At 40.8% G+C, this 14,358-nt stretch overlaps 1 protein-coding gene across 1 annotated transcript; it reads left to right on the forward strand.

Annotated features, from left to right (window-relative positions):
- Positions 1–551: 551 nt before the first annotated feature.
- LOC115308514 lies at positions 552–12,119 on the forward strand. Its single transcript, XM_029966442.2, has 5 exons — positions 552–662; positions 1,953–2,107; positions 3,761–3,834; positions 7,496–7,573; positions 11,986–12,119. The coding sequence occupies exons 1-5, from the start codon at positions 552–554 to the stop codon at positions 12,117–12,119; spliced, it is 552 nt and encodes a 183-aa protein (XP_029822302.2).
- The last annotated feature ends 2,239 nt before the right edge of the window (positions 12,120–14,358 follow it).

Genomic DNA, 14,358 nt, shown 5'->3' on the forward strand with positions numbered 1-14,358 from the left:
GGCAGAAGCAGACCAAGATATACCGCCAAGCCTGAAGCGTTTGCTGACCAGTCGCTCGACATTGTAATTCAAATTTATCGGTTGGTCTCCAGGCAACTAATTGAAATTGTCCTGGCAACGTTATCTTGATTTACTAATGCATTTAAAGAAAAAGCTTGTCCATCAGTCCTTTCCTAACGAAGGAGGAGGCAAACACCAAAGTTGTAATCCTCTAGCAGCGTGAGTCCCAAGTTTACCGGCTCCCATGCGGGTCGTTGTGCAAGCTACGTTTTTTTTTTTTTGTTTTTTTTTAATATATATATTTATATCGTTCACAGAGACATACGGGAACAGCTCTCGGAGTAATGTTACCAATATGAATAATATGCCTTTTGGCTGTCATTTTAATATATCGAGTTGTTTTCTTTGCGACCGGAAAGGCAAGACAATAAACTCCAGGTGCGCATCAAACAAAATTAAATTACAAGTTCCCTTTAGACATTAGCTATAAAAAGAGCACCACCGCAGCCCCATGGCGTTATACACTTCGCAGCGTTTTAAGGGGTATTACGATGTCGCCTGTCTTTGCTTTGACCGCCCTCCAGATTCTTCTGGGGTGTAGCGCAACGCCGAACTACCCGGAGCTTAATCCTAAGCTCCAAATTTACCAAGACGTATCAAAGGTATGTGGAGGTACACGCAGTTTCTCGCTCGTTAATACGAAATAAATTAAAGCGAATATTCATTAAACCATTTGTTGCGAAATTTACTTCGCCCGTGAGCACATAGTAACTTGTTGCACTAATCGTATTCCTAATGCAAAAGTAAACGGTCAGCTAGAACAATATGGACAAAACACAGGCTGGAGAAACAGAGACATACACACTGCTGACTATCAACTGCGTGTGTTTTGTGCTAATCGTTCTAGCTGACCGGTTACTTTTGCATTATGTACCAGCTCGGTCAACTTCAGCCTGTTATTTGGTATGCCTAAATTGACGCTGTAAATAGAATTGAAGTCACCTTTATGAAATAAAAATTCTAGCAGTTAATGTGTTTCGGGTGCAATAAGATGACTAAGAAGTCGACAACTTGAAGTATATTCTTGTAAAAAATATGGACCTCTTGATTTTAATACCACCTGCTTTATTTCAAAACATCTGTGAATGGTAGTTTAATGCTGTTTGTGCACGTAAGTTATGCTGCCAGGGGGACATAATAATATAGATGGCTAATCCTTACGATAAGTGGGATAATTAACTGAACTATACCAATTAACTTCTACATGGGTTAAGATAAACATAAGGTTACAATTAGAAATTTGCTGAGCGTCTTCCACAACCACCAAATTATTCAATTCTAGACAATTTGAGGCACGTGGGAATTGCGGGTTGGCGGGGGGGGGGGGGGGGGGGGGTGGCACCAAACTGGCGTGATGCTAGTGGCAGAACAACTGCGATGATAATCTGATAATCCGCGTTTTTCCAGCGCCAGCTTGGCGGCTGTTGCGCGATAGGTGACTTTGGTGCACCCACGCGCTTCCCACGTACTTCCGGCTGTTTAAAAATTTGATTTAGGTGCTCTAGATGACACTCAGCATGTTTTTAATAAGAACCATATGCTTGTTTCCACCAATTTAGAATTTAATTAAGAACATCTAGATAGGTATTCGGCTTGTGGTGAATATTGGACCTGGATACTATGCCCCCCTGGTTGTATAACTCACCTGCGTAAATCTTTCAGGGAGTGTTTTCTTGTAATACTAACTCTGCTCGGATTAAGAATCAAACGCCCTGTACATTTACGTGTATTCGGAGAAAGCTGTTCTGATCTCGCCATGTACCGCCTCTTTTCTAAGTTTTATACAAGCAATACAGAGTTATATTGTGTCCTCAGGAGCCTACAGCAGAAGGTTATTTCTTCCGAGTACTGAATCAAGGGTTCGTTATTGAAACGGCCACCTACACGTACAGGCGTTCCCGCTAGCTCAGACCTGGTACGTGCTGTACAGAAACTATGAGAAGGACCCGGCATTTGGAACATCCAAGTGTTTAAGACACAATCACTTGAAGTCGGAAAGGGATGGACAATATCAAACCTTCGCTCAGTACGGAGAAAACAATTCAGCGTAAGTCAATCCTGTGTTGCGTTGATCTCTCTAACACGCGATTAAGTAGCACACTGTGAGTGGCAGGCTCCTTGCGGCTAAATATTTTTTTTCTTGCGGAAAAGAAATAACTTTAGTTTGCTCTGGAGACAAGTAAGAGGTAACGTGATTTATTTACTTTCTGTTAGAGTAACGAGTTACGGTTCCTCGTTTTATTTTTCGAAGAATCTACACAACACCAACTTTGTTTTTGCCCCGACTCACCCTGTGGCTTATAATCTTCAAGTGAGCAGTTTGCAGAGGAGCCAACAAAGTATAGCCATTTTATTATTTAAGTCATCGGAATTCCTAATTCATGTAAATGGTGTCCCTACGCCTGAGACTAGAAGAAGAAAAGAAGGGTGTCATCAATGTTGTGTCTTCTTTTCAAGGATTTAGGTATAGGTGTTTTTTTAATCAAGATTCATTCTATCATAGTAAGGGGATTCCGCCCTCAAGAATGAGAATCGCTACCATCTTCTGAACAAAATTAATTCCAATCCCCATAATGCAGAGGGGAAAGAGCAGAGGGGGGGGGGGGGGTGTTGACACACGGCAATGATCTTTCCGAATTTCTCGTGCATCGGGAGAGCAATGGAAGTTATATTCTGGGTGTTTAGCTCTCACTATATTTTTCAAAAATTGTATGCGCACCCAAAACCCAAAACGCGATCATTAAGCGCATGCGCAATGGCGACGACGCTCATTGCTTGGGTGGGAAAAGCGATTCCGTACAATATCCTTTATATTACTAATCTGTTTCTAAAAAAACAAATTTAGAAGCTTGTAACGAGTAAAGGCCCGTTCACACTCTTGCGACCGAGTACGACTGAGAGAGACGAGATCTCTTACAACTTCTTAAATGTTTCTAGAATGAGGGGACACACTGACACTGTGGCGCCATCTACGCGGTGACCCTAGAACTGCATTTCACAAAAGCGAAGGTTTTGCGGGATTTCCGAGATCAAATGCGCGTAATACCCATAGAAAGGCTCGTTTATAACATTGACAAAAGTTTTTCGAGCCAAAAAAGAAAGGATATTGCGCGAGAAATAAAAAAAGTATGCCGGACCGCCGAGTTTACATTGCTTCCCAATCGATGGCGCCAGCGTGTTCTCTGGTTTAAGAAGTTTTAAGGAACCCAGGTTTAAGAGGCTGCAAGCAGTCGCAAGAGTGTGAACATATTTCAGGTAAAACTTCAGCTGATAGGAAGGAGCTGACTAGTTAATGAAAGTTCTATCTTGTGATCATGAAACAGTACTGAAATTTAGCTGACGCCAGCATTGTTGTCGTTTTCAGTTTTACTCTTATTAATTAATGAATCTACAAATTTTGTCAGGAATGTAACATCAAATATTACCGCCAAGGCACTATTATGAATAAATATAAGGAAATATTGCATGGAGCCGCTGAATTAAATAAATATGCTATCTGCAAGGTAAAAAAAAGTATAACATTAATTAGGACACTGTAATGAATACGCACCTTGCCATATCCAAATTTAAAAACGAAAGACGTTATTTTTAATGAACAAACGCTGACGTTTGTAAAAGCTACAACTTTCCTGTTTCACTCTACGGGGGAATATTATTTCATTATTTCATTCATGTTTTAATATACCTGGCTTTTCTTTAGTAAGGAGCGGGTGACGCTAGGGTCCACTGAAGGATATACTGCCAAGAATGTGATAAACATTCATCCCGAGGGCCGTGAGTATTCGCCGATTATGAACCTCTAGGTAGTTTTTGAGTAAAACCAAGTATAACAGAGTTATTTTAATCAGTCAGCAAGGTTCGTCTATCGCTGGTGTCTACGCCACTTAAAGTTTAAAAATTGAAGCAGACAACAACCAAGGTGCTTCTGTATTTTCCAATACTAGAGACGACTGCAAGCAAGGCCACTGGCCACCGCCATGTCTCTGCGCGTGCGAACAAGCCCGTGTAATTTCAAGCTTGCCAAAGCTATGTTTAGGAGCAAGCTGCGCGTGCTTGCACAGATGGGGCTCCAGTCGGAGCGCCGTGCTTGCAATTGTCTATACTCGAATTCTCTATACATGGAAGCTTAATTGGTGATTGTAAGAAAAGTGTTACAGATGAAGTCTAGAGTATTTTTATGCCGTAAATCTGGATATCAGGTTTTTTTTTTTTGTTTTTTTTTTTACGAAGATATAACTAGACGCGAGATAACACGAAAAACCTCCGACAAGTTGCTGCCTCATACCGAGATCTTTCGGCCGCCAAGCGCGGGTCGCTCGTATGGGCAACGCGTTAAATTGCAAGGTTGCCAGGCATATTCCTCCGCACTGAAACCAGTCATCAATTCTTCTTTTGACCTTTTTCGAATACAGCAAAAAGATTTCGGCATAGTTTTTGTAGGCGCTGAAGATGCGAGAGAGCGGAAATTCCGAAAACTCTGGATATGAAGTCGCGCTCTTGGGGAGGAGCGTGACGTCAGCGGTACTTTGAAAATGATTTGCTGCAACCTCCGTGCACCAAATTGACAAATGAAGACGATTTGAGTGTTTCTATTCAAATTCAAGACCGCTTCGGTTTTTCTCTCAAGTCCAAGAACAGCCGACGCTTTGATCCGCTGGAGCCAAGGAAGAAGCGGCAAAAGGACATCGTTGCGTTTTTTTTTGTCTGTGTAATTGGTTTAGCTTGTGATAGCAACCCTACAAAGACAGCAAATGACGTGGTTATGCACTTTTCGCTCATCTTGATTCGCTCCCTTGAACTGCAGCGTCGGCGGCGATAGGACTTCAAATTAATCGCGGGATCCAGTGTAAACAGCGCGAAACTGCAACCTCCAATAAGCGATTGTCATTTTCTTTTTTCGTTTTTTCTTCTTCTTGGAATAGGAACGTTGTTGTTGACTTTTTTTGGGTGGAATATTTTTGTTGGGTGCACTTATTTAAGCGGTAGAGTCTGGTGCCTGCCCATATATAGAAGTAAAAAAAGTCGATTATATTTTTGCTTCAAGAGTGTCGCGCAATGTACCCCCACTGAAAGTAGGTCAACCAAAATTAGTCCTTAAACATTTCGACAAAAACCCCGAGACTGGGACAAAAAGGGACGGACAAACACAAAGTCTCAAACACAGCTGGATTTTATTTGACAACGAAGGGAGCTTATATAGGCGTCAAATCCTGCACAAATCAAAAGAGACGAAGGAAAGAGAGGGAGAAACCTTCACAAACAAAACAGACGAAAGAAAAAAGAGGGAGAATTGGGAAAACCCGTGCCACAAGCAGTACAACAAAAACATGCATTACAATAGAACTGAAAAGTTTATACAAAAACAAAAGCTAAGTAGAAGGACTAAAGTGCATTAGTCCCCAAGAGACCCCAACACTACAACAGGTCGTTTATACAAAAACAAAAGCAAAGTAGAAGGACCAAAGTGCATTAGTCCTCAAGAAACCCCAACACTATAACAGGAAGGACGCAACGAACCAACGACCAGGAAAAAACAAAGCGAAAAGACTTAAAATCGGACAAAGGCCTCAACACATCCATTGACAGGACGCGCAGACATCAAATTTGTAAAAACTTTCTTTGTTCTTTATCTATTGTGAGGGATGGCTTATTTACCGCATTCCGTGCGGTAAATAAGCCATCCCTCACAATAGATAAAGAACAAAGAAAGTTTTTACAAATTTGATGTCTGCGCGTCCTGTCAATTGATGTGTTGATGGAATGCGGTAAATAAGCCATCCCTCACAATAGATAAAGAACAAAGAAAGTTTTTACAAATTTGATGTCTGCGCGTCTTGTCAATTGATGCGTTGAGGCCTTTGTCCGATTTTAATTCTTTTCGCTTTGTTGTTTCCTGGTCGTTGGTTCGTTGCGTCCTTCCTGTTATAGTGTTGAGGTTTCTTGAGGACTAATGCACTTTGGTCCTTCTACTTTGCTTTTGTTTTTGTATAAACGACCTGTTGTAGTGTTGCGGTCTCTTGGGGACTAATGCACTTTAGTCCTTCTATTTAGCTTTTGTTTTTGTATAAACTTTTCAGTTCTATTGTAATGCATGTTTTTGTTGTACTGCTTGTGGCACGGGTTTTCCCAATTCTCCCTCTTTTTTCTTTCGTCTCTTTTGTTTGTGAAGGTTTCTCCCTCTCATTCCTTCGTCTCTTTTGATTTGTGCAGGATTTGACGCCTATATAAGCACCCTTCCTTGTCAAATAAAATTCAGCTGTGTTTGAGACTTTGTGTTTGTCCGTCGCTTTTTGTCCCAGTCTCGGGGTTTTTGTCGAAATGTTTAACCACCACCAGCTCGTTTGCGCCCTCACCTTTTGTTCAAAATTAGTCCGTTTGAGCATGTTATTGAAGGAACACAAAAAATTAAGTGTCTTGTGCATCGGGAAGGGCATCAGAGCAAGCACACGAAATTGCTTGCTCTGATTGGAGGATAGAAAGAGCACAGTGCCTGTCAACCATCTAACCTTAAACAGCATTAGAGGGGATTGGGTTTAATGTGGTTGCAGTCTGCTTTAATTTGCTATACAATACTAGCGTTAGCGGAACATCTAACATACATTAAAATAAATGAGTTTATTCAGACGTATCTGGATAATGCTTATATTAAGTAGAAAATCCACCATATACGGTGCATTTTATTTCTGAGTGATTTCTTTTGCTTTGGGCTCACCTAATATACAGGCTGATTTTCTTTAATCTTTCCAGATATGTTAAAAAAAAGCCGTGAAAGCTACATTTATGCGGTTTCTGAAGGTGAGCTATACGGCCAGGGGGACATAGTATTTGCGACTAATTGTAAGGATCAGTCTGCTAATTAAATAATTTTAAATAACGTTTTAATTAATATTATTAGACATGTGGTTCCAGTTAAAATTTGCTGAGCGTCATCAGAAACCAATACATTAATATAGTTTTATATAGCTTGAGCGCGTGGGAAGCGCAGTAGTGCGTTATGTCTGCCACTGGTGCAACAGTTACAAAGTTGGGGATATGATAAGAGACGGAGAAATCGCTCGCGCGCCTTGTAGCACCGGTAGCCTTCCTCATGCAGCACGAGCGCTAACTTTAGACCACTGCTGCGCTTCTCATGCGCTAAGCGTCTCTCTGAAAACTGATTTGTGTTTCTCGATAACGCTCAGCAAATATATAATTAGAACCTTATGTCCATGTTTACTGATTAAAAGGTAATTACCGAATTTTGCTTAATTAGCCGACTGATCGTTCCGATTAGCCCATATGCTACGTCCCTCTGGCCCTATAACTCATCTGCAGAACAGCATAAGTGTAGCTTTCATGGCTTTGTTAACAAAAATACGGTGAACTAGAAAAAAAATAAAGAAAACACCCTGTATGGTAAATATAAAATACGCACTTCTCAACCCGTATATTCCAGAAAATATCACGCTTCCTCTGTACATATCTTTCCTGGATGTGAACAAATGCGCAGTCGGCAGGAGCATCTACGTCAATGGTACGACCACTTTTTAACATATGGGTTTGCTTTCAGTATCTGCGCTGCATGGAATATGCGAAACAATCTTTATATACAGGATTATATTTTAATTCCAACCTATTACTTTAGAGTATACCGCGAAAAGTACACTACTTCGGTCACTGCACGTGAGTTATTCGGCTAGGGGGTCATTTTACCGCGCGGGTGGGGGGGGGGGGGGGGGGGGTAGATGCTGTGTGCTATATTAATAGTGATAATTACAAATCGCTTGTTAATTAACAATTTAAATTCGTGAAAATTACCTTATGTTTTTAATTAAATCTTGGTGAGCGCCATCGCAAACCACGAAATCAGAAAATTTAAGAAAGAATCGCGGAGGTGCCTTCAAGTTACAAGTCTTGCAACAGGCGCAAGGCTCGCGGTGCAAAAACGCGGAGCATATTATTTTATCAGTGTGGTTTGCACCACTAGCATTTTGTACGTTGCACAACAGGTAATTAGTTAGGCACACATCCGCGCTTCTTATTTCCACCAAACCATTAGAACGTTTTGTTTACTGGTTTTGATGAGGCGCAGCAAGTTTGTGCTTGTAACCATTGGTTTATTTTTATTATTTATTTTATTGAACAAATCTTAGGTAATTATGAAACTTGTAATGGTCAGCCCTTAGATTATGTACCCCTGACCGTATGATTCACCTAGACAAACCGGCTTGTGTACCTTTTATGACTATTTTTAATAAATAAGTTCAAAATAAAATTACACGCTCTGTGTATAAGCCTTCATGTGAGAGGAGTTAGTGTGCAGGCCAGCTGAGTGAATTTGTCATACTGAACGCATCGAGCCACTTGACGACAGACAAAACGTACACAGCATCACGCAAAACGGGTTTGTGTTTTTGAATCAATATTTTATATGCATTCTAAAAGGTGTGCGCAAAACAAGTGCTGCCGCGGCATTTTTCCTAAGGGACCACACCGCGGCGCCACTTCGACGACCCGACATGCAGCAAGAGTATTCAGTAGGCGGAGAGCGAAACTTTGAAATATCGGTTACTTAAAATACTGCGTCGGCAGGACAAAAGTATCCCTACAGGAACGAAGATTTTACCTTTTTAGTCGCTTCAGTTGCGCTAATAAAGACGAGAAGCCGTACAAAATTATTTAGTTTTCGCAATCCCGCCATAGGCCGGACCGGCTGTAGTATGCTCTTTAAACAAATGTCAGCTAAGCTGAGCACCGTGCAACACACCACACATCGTGGTACAGCCCTCGGGTACCCTTCTACACTATACACCTTTCCAAAAAATGCTCCTCGGCCGCCGCCATGTTGCTGATGCTGATGCGGCTGGTGCGAGTCTCGCGCCCTCTATCAGCTTAACATTTTCTGCCCCTTTCTTGGACTGAAGAGCCGCTCAGCGCGGTTCTCTACCTACGTTTTTCCAGTTTTGCATTCGACGTTTCCTCGCCCCTCTTGAAAGATTCCACTCATTTTTTTATGCGTGCTGCGTACCCTTTTTGTCTTATCTTCCATTGTGAAAAATAAGGCTGGTAAGTGCCTGTCATTCAAGTTTTCTGCTTTACATTTACGGGAAACGAAGAAGGTGAAGGACGTCGAACGACCCTCGACGCGAATTTACGAACATTGTTCTCCCCCCTCTTACAGATAATCGGCGTAGAATCCTCAGTCGTCTCCAAAAATAGTAGTCCGAGTTGGGGTGAGAAAACGGGTCAGTCGCGTTCGTTCTTCTGCTTTCGTGCGGTTGTGTAAAAAGGAAGCTCTCCCCAAAACGTGCCCCAAAACGAAGTCATCTCGAATTCTCGAATTCCGTCCGATCGTCTAGATGTGACTGTCGTCGACTGTGACTGTGTTATTTGAGATCTCTCTCAAATGAATTTTTTTCGGATAACGTTGCATCGTGTGGTACGTACGATATATTGTTCGAATGTTAACACTTCCTCAATTGTACGTCTGTGTCCTGTCCATCGGTAAACACGTTATCTGTGAGCGTAAAAAATGCATGCCTTTCGACCCTCTTCTGTTGCAATTTATTTTTGACAGCAAAGCGCTTTGTCGTTTCACATGCGGCGAATCCCGCGGCGCCGTCAAAACTTATCGTAAGAAAAAAACACAAATAACTAGAACTATACATTCCAGTCGCATTCGTTCTGTCGCGCTCGTACCTAACAAAAATAGTTTGTATCTTTTTTTTGTTGCTTTTCTTCTTTTCTTTTTTTTCAAATGTGGTACAATGCTTTCTCAATGTCCTCGGGAAAATACATGTACCATGAAACACAAAATATAGCGGAAAAAGACGAGAATTTAGCCGCCAGAAGCGTTTGAAACAACGCTTACGCGGGCTGCGCATATTGAAATCACAGTCCACTCGGTTAGGGTTAGGAGGGACGCCGGTGATAGTCTAGCCTCAAACTCAGTGACTGGGCTCAAAAATGGTTTGTTGCCCCTGGGGTCGAGTGTTTTTTTGAAAGGTGTACAGACGACAATGAAAAGCACACAGCCACTCCATACGCTTTTGAAAGCCACGACCACAGCAGCGACCATCTCTATGCAGTTATGCCCACTCACTCCACTATGTAGTGGAGTGATAAAATGGGGCGAGAACTAGTTTACATGTCAATTTCATTCACTCCTGTGACTGGTGAATGTTGTCCATCAGCAATTTACAAATTTTAGTAGAAATTAAACTAAATTATTTGAATTATGGCAATTTTTGTAATTTTCAAACAATTTTCAATTTTCATTTATGAATTGTACTAAAACGAACATTTTTTTAAAATAATTCTATAACGCTGGCTTAGTTTTATAAAACCAATGAGACACATAAAGACAATAAGCACTTTACTCCGTGCCTTCCCTACCGAAAAACTCAGTATAACTTTTTGTTATCTGGATTATGGAACTAGAAATCTATCTGCATTCTCTCTGGACTTCAGGTTTTAGAAATTATTTTTTTGTCTGCAATCTGGATTTCGAGCTTTCAGAAAGAGATTTCCAGTTCTTTAATCAAGATAGGAAAAAGATATACTGGGTTTTTCAGTAGGGTTTTTGCCAACTCGTGTGAATAACAAGGCATAAACCACAACCGTTTGCGCACAGCTGACCAACATTAAGAGCCACATTATGCACAGGGGAACATAAAAGGTGCCGCATAGAAGTGCTAAGTCCCTTATTTTTAGGATGACGAGAAATTTCATCGGTGTAGAAAATAAGGAACTTTTAAAGTACATCCTGTTGGGTAGTATTCTAATTCTACGTGATTACCAACTTTTGTAAGAAGATTAGTTCGCAATGTAATTATAATGCACTGTATTTCTGACTTGATTTACCCCAGTATTGCAGTTTCCTTGCAGACGTATAGACGGTCACTTAATGGAAGCAGATTAAAGCACCACCTCACCGGACAAAGACCCGTATATAAATAAATACCACAACGGTGTGTTGCCGTATTCGCTGCGGACACTATTGGACCCAAGTTACTCCGAGGAGTCAAATCACGTGAGAACACAGGTTCAGAAACGCATAACGGGTAGGTTTTCCAACGATAAGACAAACAAACCTTTACACTGGACTGAGAGCGACAACAATTGGGAATACGATCGCTGCAGGCAGCGGGCTCAAAGAACAGGAGAGCGACGACATCCCGCGGCATCACACCCACGTCACCGTTGGGGCGCTATCACGGCAAACCAGAGCGCGCTTATGAAGTGACATCTCCCTTTTTGCTCACAAACGTAACTATGCTAAAATTACGATTTTGCTCTTTAGCGTTTTGCCTAAGGTTGCGTTTTCTTTAGGATTGTTTCCCCAAGAGTGGCCCCATTTACAGCATAATATAATATACCTAAGACATCCCTCCAGTGAAAATTTCTTAGGAACCATTAAATATTGTTTTTGGTTGTCATTTAAGCAGTGCAACGCATTAAAGTTTTTTTGTAACACTGCTATAAATATTTAGGGTGGGGGATGGGGGGGGGGGCGAAAACCGAATACACAATTCTTTACCTTAAGAGTGGTGCTACTCCGAACACAATCATTAATATAAAAACAGTGTTGTAAAATAAAGGGCAAGCATAATACAAATCACGAAAGAACATAAAAGGCGCACATTTTGATTCGTCCAATGAACTACTTTTAGTAGGTTATTCAGCAGAGAAAGGGGGAACAGATGGGAATAAAGACGTGAATGCAGTTTGATGCCTTCACTAACTTTGTTTATGCGAAGCTGACTTTTTTATTACTTTCCTTCGTTCTGGGAGATGTGTGTGTAACGCCGCATATTTAGAGGATGTGAAGCCTCTATTTACACGAATCATGGAACTATTATTTCTAAAGGGGATAAAACAACCGCAGTTTACGTCTTTAAAATAGATTCAAGGAGGGTGTCTAACATATACCTTCGAATTTCGCAGAAGATGCATGCAGTGTCGCCGTTCCCGAAGACCAGCTTGGAGAAAGTACCACCTGCTGCGATTTCATTTACGACCTGCTCTGCGGTACATACAAATATCAGATATCAGACACCAGCTGCAAGAACCAACACTGACGAAAACACCATGAACTTTTTTATGTGTATGGCCTTAAAAGTCAACTTCGCTCAATTAGGAAACTGGTGATGATTGGCCACATCAACTTGTGCGTCGTTAATGACATTAAGTCAAAAGGCATAAGTAAGAAAAATCGAACGGAGTATCCCTTAATGCCTCAAGAATGGAGTAGTTTAAATATAGTTAACCCCACTATCTTCGTCTTTTGGCAAGAGTAACGCCAAAGTAAGCTTTTGTTTATGAAAGCTAAACGAATGTAACTTTTTCAATCTCTTACTCAAGATTTTCTTGATTATATTGTCAAGATGGTGGAAAATAGTCTAAAGTTGAATTGTGCACAATGACTAATAAAAATGTTCAAACATCATTAGTGTGTGAATTTGTAAATTTTTGTGTTGACTGGTTTTTGTAAGAATATGCTACCTACGTGATGAACGATACTTTAGCCACAAGTGATTTAATTTCAAGCCAACGTAGTAACGTAACCTGACAAACACAATCACTCTTCTGCGTTCTCAGTGTAAGAAAACGTCCAGGCCGGAATTAATCTCTCCAATATATTCCGTCTTTTATCTCCCTCTGTTTATCTCTCCCCGTTAAACTGAAGTTGCTACTGGTGTTTCTGGCATTTCATTTACGACAAACGGCAGGCTAAAATAAACACTTGAAATAGAAATAAGACACCAGAGGTAGGTAGTTTTCGATCTATAATCAGCATTCGGTGTACAGTTCGCGGAGGGAAATCTCAATTAGAAATAAACAAAAACATCTTATAGCAATTGTCAAACACAGCCCGCACCCGGTGCATATACCGCACCTGGCGCCTACTCCGCACAAAAAAATATAAATATGTATACATATATATACTGTACAAAGCATATGTCGAGAGAGGCTTGTTTTAAAGCTTTCGAAAAGGCCTTAATCAAGCAAAATTTATATTTAGCATGCTGTGTCATTCACATATTTGGTCGCGTCATAATAAACAATATGGAAAAATTAAATCCTTGTATAGAACGCACATAGAGATAGTCTCAGCCACGTGAAATATTAGCTTTTACAGCATGTGTAGTCCGCGAACTAGAGAATGGAACAGAAAATTGTTGCCTTTCATTTTTGGTCTAAGCTATCATTATTCTTTGCATGACGTGATGTTCAAGGTGTGATGTGATCTCAAGACAGCTGAAGCGAATTTGTCAATATAATCAAATTTGCGTTAATATACGTTCTGATGGCAATTTATGTTATATAGGTAAAACGAAGCGTTGTTTTAATGATTGACTAGCCGAACATAAGCGATGTGTCAAAAACAAAAATCCATATTCGAGGTATCCAAGCATATTCAGGAATGAAGGAATTGCGTGCCATTATGAAACTCGACTACCACAAATGTAACGCGAAGAAACGACCTCAAGTGACTGCTGAACGAGTCAATCGCGATAACGAAGCCTGGGAATCCAGTGGACAAGCGCTATCTGTCTTTAGAAGCGGAATGGAAGCGCTTTCAAAACCTCTAGTATTATTGTTAGCTTTAAAAAAAACTTTTTTGTGTAGCTTTATAGCTAACTTCCTTAGTGAAGTGTGTAGTTCAGTTTGTCGTTTCCTTGCGTGTTCTTTTTTTTTAATTTCGTAACATCTTTGGTCTCGTCAGTTGCTATGACTCCATTGTTAGAGGTGCGGTGTCGTCTCTTCTGTTGAGAGAGGTGATGTGAAGAAGGCTTCCCTTTCTTTCCTTCGTTTTCAACCCTATATGAAAGGTTTTGTCCTCAATAAAGGTTTAGTTGTGTTTGAGACGTTCTCCTTCTCTTCCTTGACATCGTCTGTCAGGACGTCAGTCTCGGGGTTCTTCAGTAAAATGTTTAAGAACTGCGGCTTTTTCACGGCTGCAGTGAGGAATGCGAAACGGCGTGTGTCTGGCGAAATGGCTGACTAATGGAAGTGGATTTTAGCGTTGAGCATGCAAATAAATTAATATTTCTTGTATGCAGAGCAATGTAGATGATCTAGGCAAACATGCTAAGCATTTTAGTGGTCTAGCATTTCGGTGCTGATTTAAATCACAATCAAGATGATTCACATTATTTTAATCGTTGTCATCTCTTCCAGTCAAAAGCGGCGTGCCTCAGGGCTTTCCATTACTGCCGATTTTGTTTCTTATTGATGTCAATGAGATAGCAAGCGCATTTCATACCTCTCTTGAACTTTGTTATCGCATTCAATTGCCTGGTGTATAAAACGTTA

Source organism: Ixodes scapularis, unplaced genomic scaffold, assembly GCF_016920785.2.
Source record: "Ixodes scapularis isolate PalLabHiFi unplaced genomic scaffold, ASM1692078v2 PGA_scaffold16__2_contigs__length_2301149, whole genome shotgun sequence".
Classification (NCBI taxonomy): Eukaryota; Metazoa; Arthropoda; class Arachnida; order Ixodida; family Ixodidae; genus Ixodes; species Ixodes scapularis.

What these genes read in the sequence shown, in the direction of transcription:
- LOC115308514 (XM_029966442.2), top strand. Translation starts at nt 552, where the DNA reads ATGTCGCCTGTCTTTGCTTTGACCGCCCTCCAGATTCTTCTGGGGTGT. An exon ending in AAACATTCATCCCGAGGGCC is followed by an intron (nt 3,835 to 7,495) that starts GTGAGTATTCGC and finishes CGTATATTCCAG; the next exon opens with AAAATATCACGCTTCCTCTG. An exon ending in CAGGAGCATCTACGTCAATG is followed by an intron (nt 7,574 to 11,985) that starts GTACGACCACTT and finishes CGAATTTCGCAG; the next exon opens with AAGATGCATGCAGTGTCGCC.